At 49.6% G+C, this 15,237-nt stretch overlaps 1 protein-coding gene across 1 annotated transcript in view; it reads right to left on the bottom strand.

Moving 5' to 3' along the window:
• Nucleotides 1-1,516: 1,516 nt before the first annotated feature.
• The window catches only part of LOC108927632 (zinc finger E-box-binding homeobox 1-like), a 67,803-nt gene continuing 54,082 nt past the window's right edge, over nt 1,517-15,237 (bottom strand). The window contains exons 4-9 of the mRNA XM_029246414.1: nt 11,449-11,607; nt 11,103-11,308; nt 10,244-10,349; nt 8,111-9,813; nt 5,387-5,558; nt 1,517-4,540 (exon numbers count right to left, since the gene is read on the bottom strand). Coding sequence (XP_029102247.1) covers nt 3,738-4,540; nt 5,387-5,558; nt 8,111-9,813; nt 10,244-10,349; nt 11,103-11,308; nt 11,449-11,607 — 3,149 coding nt within the window. The 3' untranslated portion in view covers nt 1,517-3,737. The remainder of the gene's footprint in view (nt 4,541-5,386; nt 5,559-8,110; nt 9,814-10,243; nt 10,350-11,102; nt 11,309-11,448; nt 11,608-15,237) is intronic.

Raw genomic sequence — 15,237 nt, forward strand, 5'->3', positions numbered from 1 at the left:
TTATATGTCCAGGTCATAAATGTAGAATCTGCTGCTGGATGTTATGATTCCACCTGCCACACAGGGCCAACAGGTGTCATGGTCCACTCATTGCAGCCAGCACAGGACAGCAGTCATGGTCGATAGCGTGGAGCCTCTGTGGTGAGTAGCTGGCTCAACCCTAAGTCTCCGATGTGCTCTAGTGGCCCTGGAGAAGCGGACCAGGAGAGGAGTGCGATGGATGATCCCGGCCCATTTGCCAGACGACCGCGGTTCAGGCAATGTGGTGTGTGTGGGAGTTGGGGTGGGTGCACAGCCACTGAAAGCCAACCGCTCTGAGCTCTGTGGAAATGAATCCTCTTTCACCCACTAGGTAATGGGCCGTTTGATGCAATGCTTGCCCCCCTCCCCGGAAACTTCCGGTAACAGCTGTTCGGAGGATACTGGAGAACCCGTTTGAGAGCTGCCCGCCGTGGCCTGTGCTCCCTCCCCTAAATGTGTCCAGAGAAAGATGTTTGATGCTGCCTACATTTGTACTTATTCATTTAGCTGATATTTTTCTCCAAAGCAACTTTATTATTATTTAGCTATTTATGACGGTTGGATAGAGTCCGACTCATAGTTTCCGAGGAAGGGGGGGGGGGGCAGAAGTGATTTGCCAGTTTAAACTTTGGGACTTGAACCCCACACTGATCGAACAGCTCGGGAGCTGTGAGGTCTTGGTTTAACCTGCTGTGCTGCCCTCTACCCTGCCCATCGGGTACCTGGGTAATTTGTACTGCTAGTTCAGGGTATTGCGACTGGAAGAAGGATCCAGCTCTAGAAACTTCAGTTCCACGGGCAGCAGCTCTAACTTGTTCGCCACCTGCTGCCCAATGAGTCGTCTCCCCCTTCTTACCTTGAGCTCCTGGCAGAACAGCCAAGAAGAGGGAAGGAGCTCAACGCTGCGCTGTCTTTGAGCGAACGGAGCGGCAGCTGGCCCATCTCGTCCCATCAGCACCCCAGCGATGTGGGAACGGAGCGCGTGTAACATTAGCAGCTCTTAGGGCCGCGTAGTGCTGCTCCCACTTGGCCCTGGGTAGACGGGGATTTGAGGAGCTGCGTATGACTAATTCATGGTCTCGCCCGGCCTGATGGAAACCCAAGCTGGATCGATGGTTGTGACCTTGGAATGGGCTCCGACCCTCCTGCTTTGCGACCGATCCCAGGGAGGGCATGTGGAAGCCATCTCTCCACACAGCCTGCACCCCCCCCCCCCGCCAGTTTGGGTAAGCAGGGTAAGGGCCATTGAGTCGAAAGACAGCGACCGCTCACGGTTTTCCAGACCCCAGCAGGAAGTTCCAGCTTTGCGATACTAAGTTCGAGAGAATGGACTCGGGTTTCGCAACGAAGAGCCTTCAAAATCACTCCCCCCCCCCCCGCTAGAATCCTGTCATTTTCTGCACAAGAACAATGTTTAAAGAAGTTTGCAATTTACAGAGCATTCCATTTAGTCTATTTACAGTTTTATTATTATTATTACAAAACATATGGCTAGTTTTTTTCCACTGAGTGTTTAACAGTCAAAGTACAGCAACTTTAAGCATTTACAGCTTTAGTGGTAAAGTATTTGCAGCAGTATTTGTTGTGATGGCAGGTTTTTTTTTTTTTGCCAGTTGCCAATTAAAGACCTGAACTTTTCTTAATTGAACAACAAACTATACTGGCAGTTTTCGATGGTGAATAGAAAGTAACACAACACATCAAAAGTAACAGGCTTTTTGACATGCATAACAAACTATGCAAATTATCATTAAAAATAACAGATCGGAACTGATGGCTGCTTTGTCGATGTATTTTATTGTGAGACGGGGAGTCATAAAAAAATCTAAATGAAAACAAAACCTATTAAAAAAAAAAAATTGTGGAATAAACATTGACATATAAAAAGAAGTTGTGGCCTTGAGTCAGACAAACAGAAAACAAGTTGGCACAAATGAAACAAACGAAAATGGTATGTCGATATCAATGTTTTGGCTTTGTTACAGGACAGTGCAGAGTCGTGGTTAGATAAACCCTTCAATACAACAGCAAAGGCTCATGCTATTAATCACACAGTTAGTTTCTCAAAGTTCAGTAGCTTCAGAGAAAAGTGGGGAAAGTAAACCAAACCGGACTATGGATGCACAGGTTAACGATTTCTTCTTTTAATGGTTTATTGTCAAAGAAGAGCTGAAATGTTAACATAATACTTTTTAAACATACCTTCTCGGCCGGAAATTAATTTCCAGCTCAGATTCATTTACCTTCCAAATTATTTTTCATACTAAAATATATTACTGTATTAATACAAACTACAGTATTGTACACTACACTGTGTAATAAATAACCATAAAAGAAATATAAAAATAAGACACATAAATATAAAAGTTTTCTAAACTAAACAGGTATGTATCAGTGAGGGGCGGGGGGGTTTAATACTGCTATTACACATACAGAACACACGTTTTTGCATGAACATAAGAAATTAAAATATAGCACAACCAAACAAAGGAAAATAATACTGACAAGTAAAAACTGCTTAGGGGGGGAGGAGTGTGCCATTTTGGGCCCATACTCACTAACACTTGTGGCTGTGAGAAACGTGCGCCGAGACGAGGACGGACATTTGAAGGTGTCCTCCAGCGCTAGTGTTCTGCCCCTCCCAGCACTGTGCACGGGGCGACCCGCACGGCGCCGACCGCGAGACGGAACCCAAACACAGGGGACCACACAGGGAACGAGTGCTATAGACACAGCGGGAAAATCTTAGGCAATATGGACCCACAACACACACATGCACGCACGCACGCACGCACGCAGGCTACAGCGGTTTGGTAAAAAATAACACTGTTCAATGGCACTTACAGCACACAGGTTTTGCATAAGGCTGGGGAAGGGGGATAGGATTCAGAATACTGTGTTCGTACTTCCTCCACCTTTACCTGAACCTTTAACACTGTTTGCGGATCACGACCGAACAGACAAAATAAGAACAACAATAACAAACAACAACCAAAAAAAAAAAAAAAAATTCCATACAAAGAAAGAATGCTGGCTTTGTGGCTCTGAAATATGCTTCCCTGCTTGGACACAAATCTGCTGGAATCAGACGCCACGTTTTATTTTGTTAAGGCTCACAATCCGTTGTCAAAACAAACTCTTTGCTAGCATCAGCAAACGAAAAAGAGGGCTAATCTAGTGCCGTAATACTGAAGGGTAGACAACACCGAAGCAAGTTGTATCCATAGGTAAACCAGAAATACTGTAGTGCAGAGGTTTTTTCCTTTCTCCAACTTAACAAAATACTGATTTTTTTTTTAGTTCATTGGCAATAAAAAGGTATAGAAATCTCTCCCAACTGTACAGCTTAAAAGGTTAAAATATAAGTGGCAACACGGATAAAAGAAATGACCCAGGATGTTTTAGTAATAAAACATTATCTAAAACATGTCAGCTCTAGCTTCCAAATTCAGTATACGCATTGTCGTTAAACTTCGAGTATCTTTACAAACAATTTCTAACACTGAAAATTCTTTTTTTGTGGAAAAGTTACGTATTCTTTTCAGGCACACCTGGATTTAAACACAGTAGTGAACTGAAACACAGCTTCCGGGCAAACGCATCCTCTTATGTTTCACACACAGCCTGTTTTGTTCGGCGAATAAAAGTACTGTTTTTATCTGTTCCATTTGATTTCTTTCACCGGACCAGAAATTCGGGAGCAAAGTCTTTTTTTTTCATTTCACATTGGTGTCGTTATCCGCCATCTTTTCCCTGTCTTCTGAAACCTGGTCGCTGTTTTGCACTTTGTGGTCATTTTCGGGTGCGTTTTCATTCTGGCCTTCGCTCTCTTCCGCCGTTTCCTTGGTGCCCTTACATGCTGCAGCCACCTCTGTTTCCACTGGGTCCGGGTTCTTGGCGATTTCTTCCTCCTCCTCTTCCAACGGATCCCCCATTTCGCTCCCCTGTACTTCTCCCCCGTCATCCTTTGCTATGGCCTCCTCTCCCTCCATGTTTCGCTGGGCCACCTCATCACCTTCAGCAGCAAGCTCCATTTCCTCCTCCTCCTCCTCCTCCCCTCCTTCTTCCTCCCCTCCCCCGCTGTCCCCTTGTTCGTCGTCATCTCCTATCCTCACCACCCGTATCTCGTCCTCGTTCACGCCGACATCTCCCAGCTCATCCTCCTCTTCCTCCTCCTCGCTCTCTTCGTCGTCTTCCCTCGTGCTACTCTCCCGGTCGTCTGAGTCCAGGTGGGAGGGCGGCGACGCGGCCGGGCCGTCCGAAAGCTGCCCGCCGGGGAGGGCCATGACCTCCAGCGGCCCTGGATCGGATCCCCCGTCGCCGCGCTCCTGAGCCTCCTTCTTACAGTAGGAGTAGCGGTGGTTCATGTGCTGCGAGTAGGAGCCCGAGTGGGAGAAGCGCTTGCCGCACTTGTCGCACTGGTAGGGCTTCTCGCCCGAGTGCAGCCGCATGTGTTCGATGAGGTGGTGCTTGTGTTTGAAGGCCTTGCTGCATATCCCGCACTCATGGGGCCGCTTTCCTGTGGGGAGGGCGATGGACAAAGGGAGAGTGCGGTGAGCTCACACGCAGAGGAAAACGCACTCCCCCCGTGCAGCCACCTTTAGACCCAGAATGACCAGGCTTCAAATCCTACCTTCTGCTCTAGTGCCCACTGATCAAGGCGCTTACCCTCGACTGACACATTAAAAATTACTCGGCTGTACAAAGAGGTAAAATACTAAGGGAAAAGTATCAGCTAAAGGAGTAAATGTAAATGGCGTGTTATGCGTGCACGTCGGGGAAGGAAAGCGATCAAAGCGTTCCTTAAGTTACAGGTCTGGTGTAGTAATTGCCCTCGCAGCTGTGCGGGTGTCACTGCTGAAGCCATTAACCTCGCGAAGGACGGAAGTGGCGCGTCGCCTATCGTGAGAGTCTAACTCTGTTTTTTGCACGAAGGATCTCGATCCTGGAGCTTTCCAACAGCTTTTTTTCGCGTACTCAATATAATGTTTTAAAATGTGCGCCGGTCATCCATAACATCTACAGGAGGCACACTCTGAAAACACGTCGGTGCTTCGACACAAAGCCCCGCATGCGTGCGCTCCGAGAAGGAATGCTGCTAATTGAAAACAGAGCTCTGACACTAAAGCTGAGATTAATTAAAACAAGGTAAAGGGAAATACCAGCTGTTATATAATAAGTGAAACCACGTACGCTTGGGTGACGGGAGCTCCATGTGTAAGTGACGGGCGATGACGCACCCAAGTATAACACTTTCGGTCAGACCGAGGCAGCTGAATGCTCCCCTTTGCCTTTGCGTGAATAGAGCTGAGCGTTCCGGAGGATTCTAAAACGGCGGGCGGCCGAGGCCGTAGGACCTACGTACCCGTGTGCTCATACTTGTGTCTCAGCAGGGAGCTGCTCTTCTGGAAGATCTTTTCGCAGAGGTCGCAGGCGTACATCCCGTTCTCCGTCTTCCGCATCCTCTTCCGCGGGGGCGTAGAGTCCGAGTCGTTCTGGTCCTCCACGGTAGAGACTCCCTCGGAGCTGGTGTCCTCCTGCAGGAAACCAAAGGCGAGCAAAAGGAGGAGGTGGGAGAAAGGGAGCGTCATTATGAAAATCTGTTCCTCTCTACGAACAATAAGAACACACTGACGCCGTGTCAAGGGCAGCGATCGGTGTCCCGAGACTGCTCGTCCTTCCTGTACGGTGCCGTTACCTCAAGCGAGCACCAAGGGCCCTGTCCGTGCGGCTGGAGAACGAGCCTCCAAGATGGACCCGGTGTGTCTCTCCAAGAGCACATCATCAACTGATAGGGTCCTAAACAGAGCCAACGTCTCTCAATCCTTTCAACAAGATGGGTCGCAGCCGGAGCACAACAAATCGATGTCGTGACGGCGCTCGACGTCTCAAACGCTTCTACCCGTCCAGAGCATTTTACGCAGGACGCTACACATTCCTCATACTTAGAGGACGCTTCCATCCAAAAGCCACTTGTGACAGCGCAGCATTTTACTCTCCTACTCAAGTTACACAGCTGGGTATTCACCAAAGTGGTGGCAGCACAGCGGGTAGCAGTGGTGCCTCACAGGGCCTGAACTGCGGGTTCGAATTCGGCTCAGGGTGTAGAGTTTGCACGCTTTTCACGTGTTCGAAATCCAAAAACGTGTACAAGGAGGGAATGGTAAACCGCATCCAATCGCCCCTCAATCATGACAACTAGTAGAGCGGTCGCCAACAGTACTTAACCTTACGGTATTTACCGCAGCAGTACCTTATTCTCTGTGCTACTAGCATTCCAGCCACTGAGAACTTCAAGTGACTGACTGCATTACTGGTAACATTTACAGAAAATTTTTTTCCAGTTTTTCCTAAAGATGTACAGTCATATCAACGAATATCATTTCCATTAATAGTTTTTTTCATTGATTACATCCAGTGTGATTTTCCAGTTAAAAAGCTTCTGTTCACTGCATATTTTAACAAGTCTGTTGACTGACTTATGCTGATGTTATTCAAAGCGCGGTAATTAGGCCCCTTCGGCTTTCTCGCAGCAAGCGTCTTTCGGCTTTCAGAGTCCGACGAGAGCGGGAACCTGGCCTCGCTCTTCGTTCTGCGGTGAGAAATCCCACAAGCGCATCCTATAATGCACCATTCGGCTGCAGGTCCCACCCCGATCACTCACAGCAGGAGAGGAAGTGAACCCCCAGATCTTACCCAGAAAGGATACAGAACTTATGTAACAGCCCCCTCATCCACTACCCCCAGGAGCTGAGGTGGGAGGCGTAGCAAGTCGGAAAACAAGACAAACAGAGAAACCAGAAATATTCCATAGAGAAAAGGCAAAGGCTGCTTCTACTGCCTCCACACCCAGGGCTTTGAGCTGAAAGTGGAATCATTCCAAGCACCTGACCATGGTACACTGGGTCTTCAGGTTACAAATGTTCGAGGTACAATTTCTGGAGATATTTTGTCCGATTGAGTGATTTCAATAGCACTGTCTTTGTTGCAGACCAAGCCGCACTTGCATTTCTATGTACAACCATTAGCAGGCAGTAAAACGCAGTAAAACACATTAGGAGTGTGGTGCCAAATTAATTATTATTGAATTGAATTAAGTGTGAGTAATCAATATGACGACTAACGCTGCATATTCACGCTGTACATTAGTCAGCATCAATTTAGAATTTGTGGACACAATGAATTTTTATTGTCACAGTTTAAATTTGTTTTAATTTTACTGAAGCTCAAAGTTGATAAAAATGTTGTCTAACATTGTATTTTTTGTTTATTATTGCCATGTCCAAGACCTTTTCAGAACCTACTCGATGAATAAATCGAGATACCTCTCCATTATTACATTTTCGTTGATTGTATCAATAAAGCAAGCTGAAAGTGACCACATGTTGACGACTGCTGCACGTTGCTTCAAGCTATTAAAAATAATAAAGTAGACTGGCGTTCTGTCCATAGTGTTCCCTGTCTCACGCCCTGTGTTTCCAGGATAGGCTGTGGAACACAGCAACCCTGCACAGGACGAGTCATTGATTAAAAAAAAAAAAAAGAATGAAAAAAGTTGTACAGCAATTTTTTAACTCGTTATAGCTTTATCTGAGGTTTTTACAGACCCTGGCTTGTGAATTAATCGAGGAACATCTGTATTATTAAGGTTGTACTGATTGAGATGTAACTGTTGGAGTTATGATCTGAGTCTCAAACAGATTTCCAGTCCAGCGGTATCTGTAAACGGAGGACCTAGTGCACAGCAGCTAATGTTCGGGCCAAACAAGCACCTGCGGTCGGAGGCCGAACGGTAACCTACTTGCTTTGGCGCTATTGAGTCACTGGAATATCGATGTGACGGGAACAAATAACACCTGCCAAACAGCCCGCGTTCCAATGGCCATGGCTAAATGCTGCACTGCACGTTTGCACACTGCTGTAACACGCCTCTCTGCGATTCCCTTTAAGCAACACGAAGAACGCTGCAGGGACTTTATACATTATTTTAACTGTCTTAAGACATCAATAAGATATTTTAACACACAGGAAATGTGCTACTAAGATGCACACGTGCCAAGTTTGTGAACTTCTGAAAGCGCAGACGGACCTGGTTGCTGCCGATTTGCGCCGTTTTCTGCTGCGTTTCCGTGCCCACGGGGCTGTTTCCGGACGTGCTGTACGTGTAGGTCAGCTGGGGGATCAGAATGGTCTTGTTGTTGGTGGTGAGAGCACGCAGACAGGACACGCTGCCCTGGTCAGCAATGGCCACTAGAGTGGGTAGCTGAGCGGTGACGATGTTGATGGGGTTGGCACTTGGTGTGGGGACGTAGAGGGGGGCCGGGCTGCCGTCCGTAGTGTCACTCTGTTGCGGGTCCCTCTTTGTGCAAGTCAGGTTCAGGGGCTCTTCCTGAACGGAGTAGACGCTGTTCTGGTGGGCCTGCCCGTCTGCCTCGTCCCTGGGCAGCTTTGGTAGAGACAAGTCCAGCGGCTCCTCGGTGTCCTGCTCGGACCTCACGGTGGCGAGCCCCCCGGCAGACAGGTTCAGCGGCGAGGAGGACGCAACCGGCTCGGAGGGCTGTCCGCTCGGCTCGCTGCGCGTGGTTGCAATCTCGGCAGTGGCCGTGCCGCCTTGCCCTGGCGGCGGTGTTGGGGAGGCCCCGTCCGGCTCGGTCCGCGGTGCCTCCTGTCCCGGCGGAGGACTAGAGCTCCCCACAGGGATTTGACCCGTGTGCATCTTCTCAAACCACTTCTTGACCACATCCAGAGGTAAACTGACCGAGTCAGAGATCTTGGTGAGCTCCTCCTTAGTGGGCTCGGCATTTAAAGCGTAGTAGGCCTTCAAGAGTGACAGGAGGTTCTTGAGCGGAGGTTGGCCGGGTGTCAGGTTCCCGTCGGACAGCAGGGACGAAACAGCGGGATCCGACTTGCTTTCCTCCAATCCGTTGATCTTTAGGCCTTTTGCCTTACAGTGTTTCAGGTCGTGCAGCGCGTCCAAACCACTGGGACAGTCTTCGCACAGGAGGCAGGTGCTAGCACTCTCCTCTGCTTTGGCCTGCTGGCCCTTCTCCACCTTGATGGTGAGGTCCTCAGGAAGCTTCTCAGCCTTGCAGATGCTGCCGTTGCTGACGACAGCCTCCTTCTTCAAACTCTGGGCTGCGAGCTGAGCCTGGCTCGGGTCTAGGTTGTAATTGATAATGATCTTGGTAGTGCCGTCCTGGTCGACGATGGGAAGGCTGATGGCCGAAATGACGGAGGGGGCAGCTGGTTGTGTCTGGCCCGCGGCCCCAGGCTCTTTGGGCGCTACATTAGTGTGGGCACTTCCCAACATCTGGCGAATCACGTTGCTGTCCACCGCCACTTTGAGAACATTCTGGATGTCGTTCAGGTTGATGCTGATTGGTGAGACAAGGCCCACGGTGGGCAGAACCACGGCCTGCACCACTCCCTGGGGGGCACTGGTGGCAGCTTGCAGTGGTGGGCCCCCGTTGAACACGCCATTAACTCCAGAAGCCACTACGACAGGCTTGTACTCATAGTCCACCGGTTCTGTCTTAATTTGGTTGACGGGAAGTTGCTCTTGCAAGGGCCTGCCATTTTCCACCTTCTCGCGAAGCTGCGTGCGGCCGGAGGGGGGCACGGACGGCGAGGCGGGCAGGGCCGGGGACGTGCACTGAGAGGCCTTGCTGGCAGGGCGGGGCCGTCCGTTCACTGAGATCAGACCAATGCACTTCTTGCTGCTGATGTGGGAGCTGTAGGAGCCAGAGTGGGAGAAGCGTTTCTTGCAGTTGGAGCACTCGTACGGCTTCTCTCCTGCAAACACACGGCATCGTGTTTTCATTATATAAGAAAGCCAGCTGAGACCAGAACCGATACTGGTGTAACAAAGGGAATATGAAGCCATCGGACCTCTCCTCCCCTCTACTTATCTGGCGCTGCACATTTATACTACGGTGACCAAAAACATTATCATCATCTTTACTACAGTGCTTATCCAAAGTTTTAGGCACAGGAACTTCCACTTTCAGCCACACCATTTGTGTTAAAATAACGGGAACTGCAGCAAATCCCCCTGGAGGTTGAATGTTCAAGTTTGAATCCTTAACAACCAAGCCACCTGCTGCCCATACCTGAATCTGATTGTTAATTTGAGGGACGTGTGTTAAAGAGCGATAGGTCAGGGCTGACAAGCGGCGCACACCCCCCCCCCAGCTGCCATGGTGACGGAGCCCCCGATGCTCACCACTGTGGATGCGCAAGTGCTCCTTCAGGTGGTGCTTGTATTTAAATGCCTTCCCGCATTCAGTGCACTTGAACTTGCGATTGCCGCCCGTTGGGGTCACGTGGCGCTGGAACACACAGGAAACAAACTCGTCTCCGGAAAACGTACTAAAAAAACACCGGGGGAGAAAGAACCGGGATTTCGTGCTGCTGAGGAAGAGATAAACGGCGAGGCACTTATTCCGACACTAATAGCAATTTGTGGGAAGGAGGCTTGCTCCTCGGGAAATCAATGAAGCGGCACTTCGCCCCGCAGCCAAAAGCGGTCCTCTTCAGAGGGGATGCTGATTGAAATATCAAGACCTTCACTATTGCTGTGGGTGTAGGCTATACGAAATGGAACACGACCACTGCTGGAAAAATCACCACTGGTGACTTTTTAGAATAACCTTCAGCTCATTTGCCTGCTTAACAGGTTTTATTTGTCTTACCCAGAACTCCTCACATTATATTTCCATCTAAAACGGCTACATCCCACCAACAGAGTTTGGGTGGTCATGGGGCCTTCAGGAGCTCGAGCCTGAAAGTCTCCATCATCGGTTACCACAACCTCCTTCATTCTTTATTAACTCGTTATATCCCAGTTGGGCCAGAGGCAAGGCTCTGGGGGGGAATGAGCACAACAAATTTTCTCTAGGTCTCCTCACAACCTGAAGAGCTCAGGAAATTGGAACCAATGAAAATGATAAGCGGAGGTGTGCCACCGGCGACGGGGCTCGGCCCTGCAGCACAGCAGCTGAATACCGCGGGCCTTGCAAGAGGCCAGTGGGCTGCGCTGTTAATTCGGGGAGATGCGGGTTGAGTCGGGAGGGTTGTGGCACCTGCTCTCGGGCGGACTTGTGCACGGTCATGTGGCGGTCCAGCTGCGTACGGTGGGCGAAGGTGTAGCTGCACAGGGAGCAGCTGAAGTTGTCTTCGCTCTTCTCGTGCCGGTACTTGATGTGCTCCTTCAGGGAGGCGTAGCGCTTGTAACCCCGTGCGCAGTAGGGGCAGGTGAGCAGCTGGGAGAAGGCATCCGGGGTCCCTGCTGGGGGTGGACGGGGTGGGGAGGGAAACAGCGTAGAAACAGCATAAAGCCGAAGAATGTCTCTTCATGGAGACCAGCGGGGTCAATTTGCTTGCCCTTCAGGGCGGGGGACAGGTGGGCGAAGGGACAGCAAGGGCTACCATTTTCATCGTGGACGCTGGCGTCAGGTGTGCCCTGCCTCGGCTCGTCCTCCGGTGCCTCGGGGTAGATGACAGCGGTGTCGCCCTGCTGAAGCATCTCCTCCACCATCGCGTCCGTGCTGCAGTCCTCCTCCCCCTCTGACATGCACTCTTCCTTCACTGGGGGACAGACACACACTTCAATTTCACCGCTTGTCTGAATAAAAATGAGCAAGGGAAGCTCAGATAAACAGATCTGTGAGGTGAGAGAGCGCAGTGAGCCCCAGGAGACACTCTGGGGAATCCTGTACATCTCCCCCTCATCCTGTCCCGCGGGTGCTGGGTACGGTGACGGGGACAGCTGGGCCCTACCCAGATGTTCCACAACTGGCTGCCCTGCCCACCAAAACACCCCAACATCCATCCCTCAAACAAGAACTGCTGCGTTTTGAACACCGACACACCCCACAACGCATTGGTTGGAAACGACAGGGCTGCTGGCAAACATGATGAAGCCCGAGCGTTTCACCATTTCGCACCTGATGTTTTGTACACTTCCGCTGTGATTAACTGTGCCGATCGCCCCTCACTCCTAATACGTCAACCATCTCTACCCGTCTGACTGCCTCGAAGGAGAAGGAAGCACCGGCAGCGCGAGCTTAAACAATCCTTAGTCGTCACAAACAGCCCACTGGCTCACGACTCCAGTGATATTATGGAGGGCTGTTTTGTTCTGCAAAGGAAATACTGCTATGCTGAATTTGACAAAAATCACTAACAGTGTAAGCTGAGCTAATGGGAAGGGTGGGAATGCTGTTTGAGAGGCCCGTACTGTTGGCTGGATAATGCGAGAGTGGCACGTTGCATTAAAACCTCAACGATCCTGTTATAAAACCAAACAAGGTCCTTCAGCAAATCACAGAGGCATATCTCATTCCCCGGTTGCAACACGTGGGTACAGCGATTTCTTCACACTTGAACTCAAGATACAGCAGCAGTGACGAGTGAGTCCACTTTCTGGAAAGAAGTCACCCCCCCCGCCGAAGAAATGAGCAGACACATCCTCCCAGCTCTTCTGCAGTGATTCCCAGAGATGCAGGACACCTGTGAGTTTCCTCCCTTTCACTCCTCTGTCCAGTTCGTCCTATACAGGTTTTGCCCACCCTGCCCAGGTGTGCTCAAACTTTTGACTGGTCCTGCATCCCTTCAAAGTCACCGACCCATATACCCGATGCCATGCCTGTGACCCCACCCAGCATTTCACATCCCTTAAATATCAAGAGGCTAAGTTTGGAAAACCCAGGTTCAAATCGCACCCTCTACCGCAATACCCCTGATCAAGGTACTTACCCTGAACTGCTACAGTAAAAAACATACTACCTAGCTGTATAAATGCTTAAGTCATTGTGAGATGCTTGACGCTATACAGGTGGAAAGAATGATAAATAAATTAATGCAAATGTGAGCAAATCCATCACAACTTTCAAAGGAGGAGCTCAACTCATCCAAAATGTGAGCTGCTGAAGTCTTCAACAAAATTAAACTCATGTGAAACCTGTTAGCCGAGCAAAGAACAAGGTACAGTATCGAAGTAACGCGCATGTATGTGAACAGAATCTGTTTGTTCCTAAGGTCCTGCCACGTTTCCCCCACCGCTCAGCTGGTCCATTTTACCCCAGACGAAGCACCCGTTGAAGGACATCTAAGAAACCTTGAGACCGGCACAGGAATCATAGCCCCAATAACAAGAACGCTGCACATCGATTCCTTTAGGAGATGCATTTGTCCAAAGCGATCAACGATTGAACAGTATTTAGCTGACACCTTTGTCCAAGTTAACTTAAAGACACTGCACTGAACTCTCAACAATCGCTCACCGATCTATAGAGCGCAGTAATTTACCACGTACACACAATTTAGAATCACTAATACACCTAAAACACACTCTTTGACTGAGGGAGGAAACCCACATGACCACCATGCAAACTCCATGTATGCTGAGCCAGATTTGAACCCATGTCCAAATGCAAAGCCCTGGTGCGCCATGCTGTGCCGCTGCGCCTTGTACTAAAGCTCTCCTCCCTACTGCACGCACGATGAAGCAAAAACCCTTGGCAGAATGTCTTAATAACAAACAAGCGCGAAAATCCATCTCGGACGCCAAGGTAAAGAACACACTGTATTGTTTGCAAATCATGTGCTTCCCACATCACATTAATGAGCACTGGATGCACTAATGAGCAGTAATTAAGACAAAATGCCCTTGATAATATAACCTGAGGATATTTTTAAACAACGCTGCCATCCCTTAGTCCCACGCTGTCTGAAGCAGGTAATATTAATTTCCTACAGTAAACATGTACCGTGTTGCTAAACAGCAGATTGTTAATGAGTAATAATGAGTAATAAAGTACACTTTAAAAAATGAGACCGGGGTGCTTACATAACGTACAGCTGTAAGCTGTTTTTACGGCTCAGCAGCACCGCTGATTTCTCAATAGGGAGTGTGTAAATGCTCCAGTGAGACGATCCGTTCAGATTAGAACCATTTTTTATTCTTCTATTGGAATTTCTGCGCATGTGAAAAGGATCCCCTGCGAGGGAGCTGCAACATTTCGGGGAGTCGCCCCTCTGTTGTTCTGCCGTACGTGTCCCCGCGCCCCCACCACCCCACCACCCCACCAGCGGCAAATCCTCTCCGACAGTGCGGCTCTGCGAAAACTTTGTTTCTGGAAGTTGCCATCTCCCCCACGTGCGCTGTGCTGCAGGGGACAGGTGGTCCGACCCCTCCGAGAATGCCCCCAGCGAGGGGAAAACGAAGGCGCATAAAGAGAGCGGTGGTTGCTATGGCAATTAAACACCGTCGTCATAATCAGAACCCTCTCCAGCTGGCTCCGCCTCCCTCCTCTCTTCTCGCAACGGCCCACAGAAGGCCAGGTGCTGCCTGAGAAAAAGTCAGATTTCCGGATTATATTCATCCTTACAAAAAGGGGGGGAGAACAGGCTCAAGTGGCTGCTAACCCTCACGCTAATCCACACGCTTTCTTCCCATGACCTCATAGGGTCGCTCGCTGTTCCCGCAGGAACCGTTAAGAGCCGGCGCTCGCCGAAAGTGCTTCGGGACGCTTCGCTCAAGCCCTAAAGGCTGCCTAAAAACGAGAAATGAACTCCAACTGCACTCTGAAGAGCTTACGCTAAATCGTGCTGCCGATCGGATAATTGTAACTGGAAAGGTCTTAACGGTCTTCAATTATAAGCAGTCCGTACAAGTAATTAAGCTGACAAATAAAGACTCCGAAAAGGTAGGCGACATTAATTAAATAATGCTCGATACACACTTTCCAAATGGGAATTATGGCCAGTACATGGCGACAAATAAGAAAGTGCTTATAAATTAGCTTTTTAAAAATGAAAAGCGTTACGGGAATGACTTTGTTAGCCCTTCTATTGGCTCCTCTTCGCCACCCACTCATATGGCCCAAGGAGAGGACTGAGAACAAGGGGACACGTTCCGCCTGGTAAAGGGACAAGCGTTGCCTCTGGTACAGAAGGTAGCCCAGTGAGTGCCTTTGAAATGGGTCACAGACATTTCGTTACCGGGTTCAATTACCGGGTTTAAAACCATACGGACAGCGTGACGGACAGTTGTGGCACGAAGTCCATCGCTATGAGAGATGGCATGAAAGGCGAACTCACCGCATTATAGTGTTCAGCGTTGTAATGCGACAGGTGTGATGGGTATGTGACGATGTGAGGACTCAGACCAAGATGGGGATGGGAACAGTGCTGCTGTCAAATGCTTACCTGCCA

This window comes from Scleropages formosus, chromosome 19 (assembly GCF_900964775.1).
Source record: "Scleropages formosus chromosome 19, fSclFor1.1, whole genome shotgun sequence".
Classification (NCBI taxonomy): domain Eukaryota; kingdom Metazoa; phylum Chordata; class Actinopteri; order Osteoglossiformes; family Osteoglossidae; genus Scleropages; species Scleropages formosus.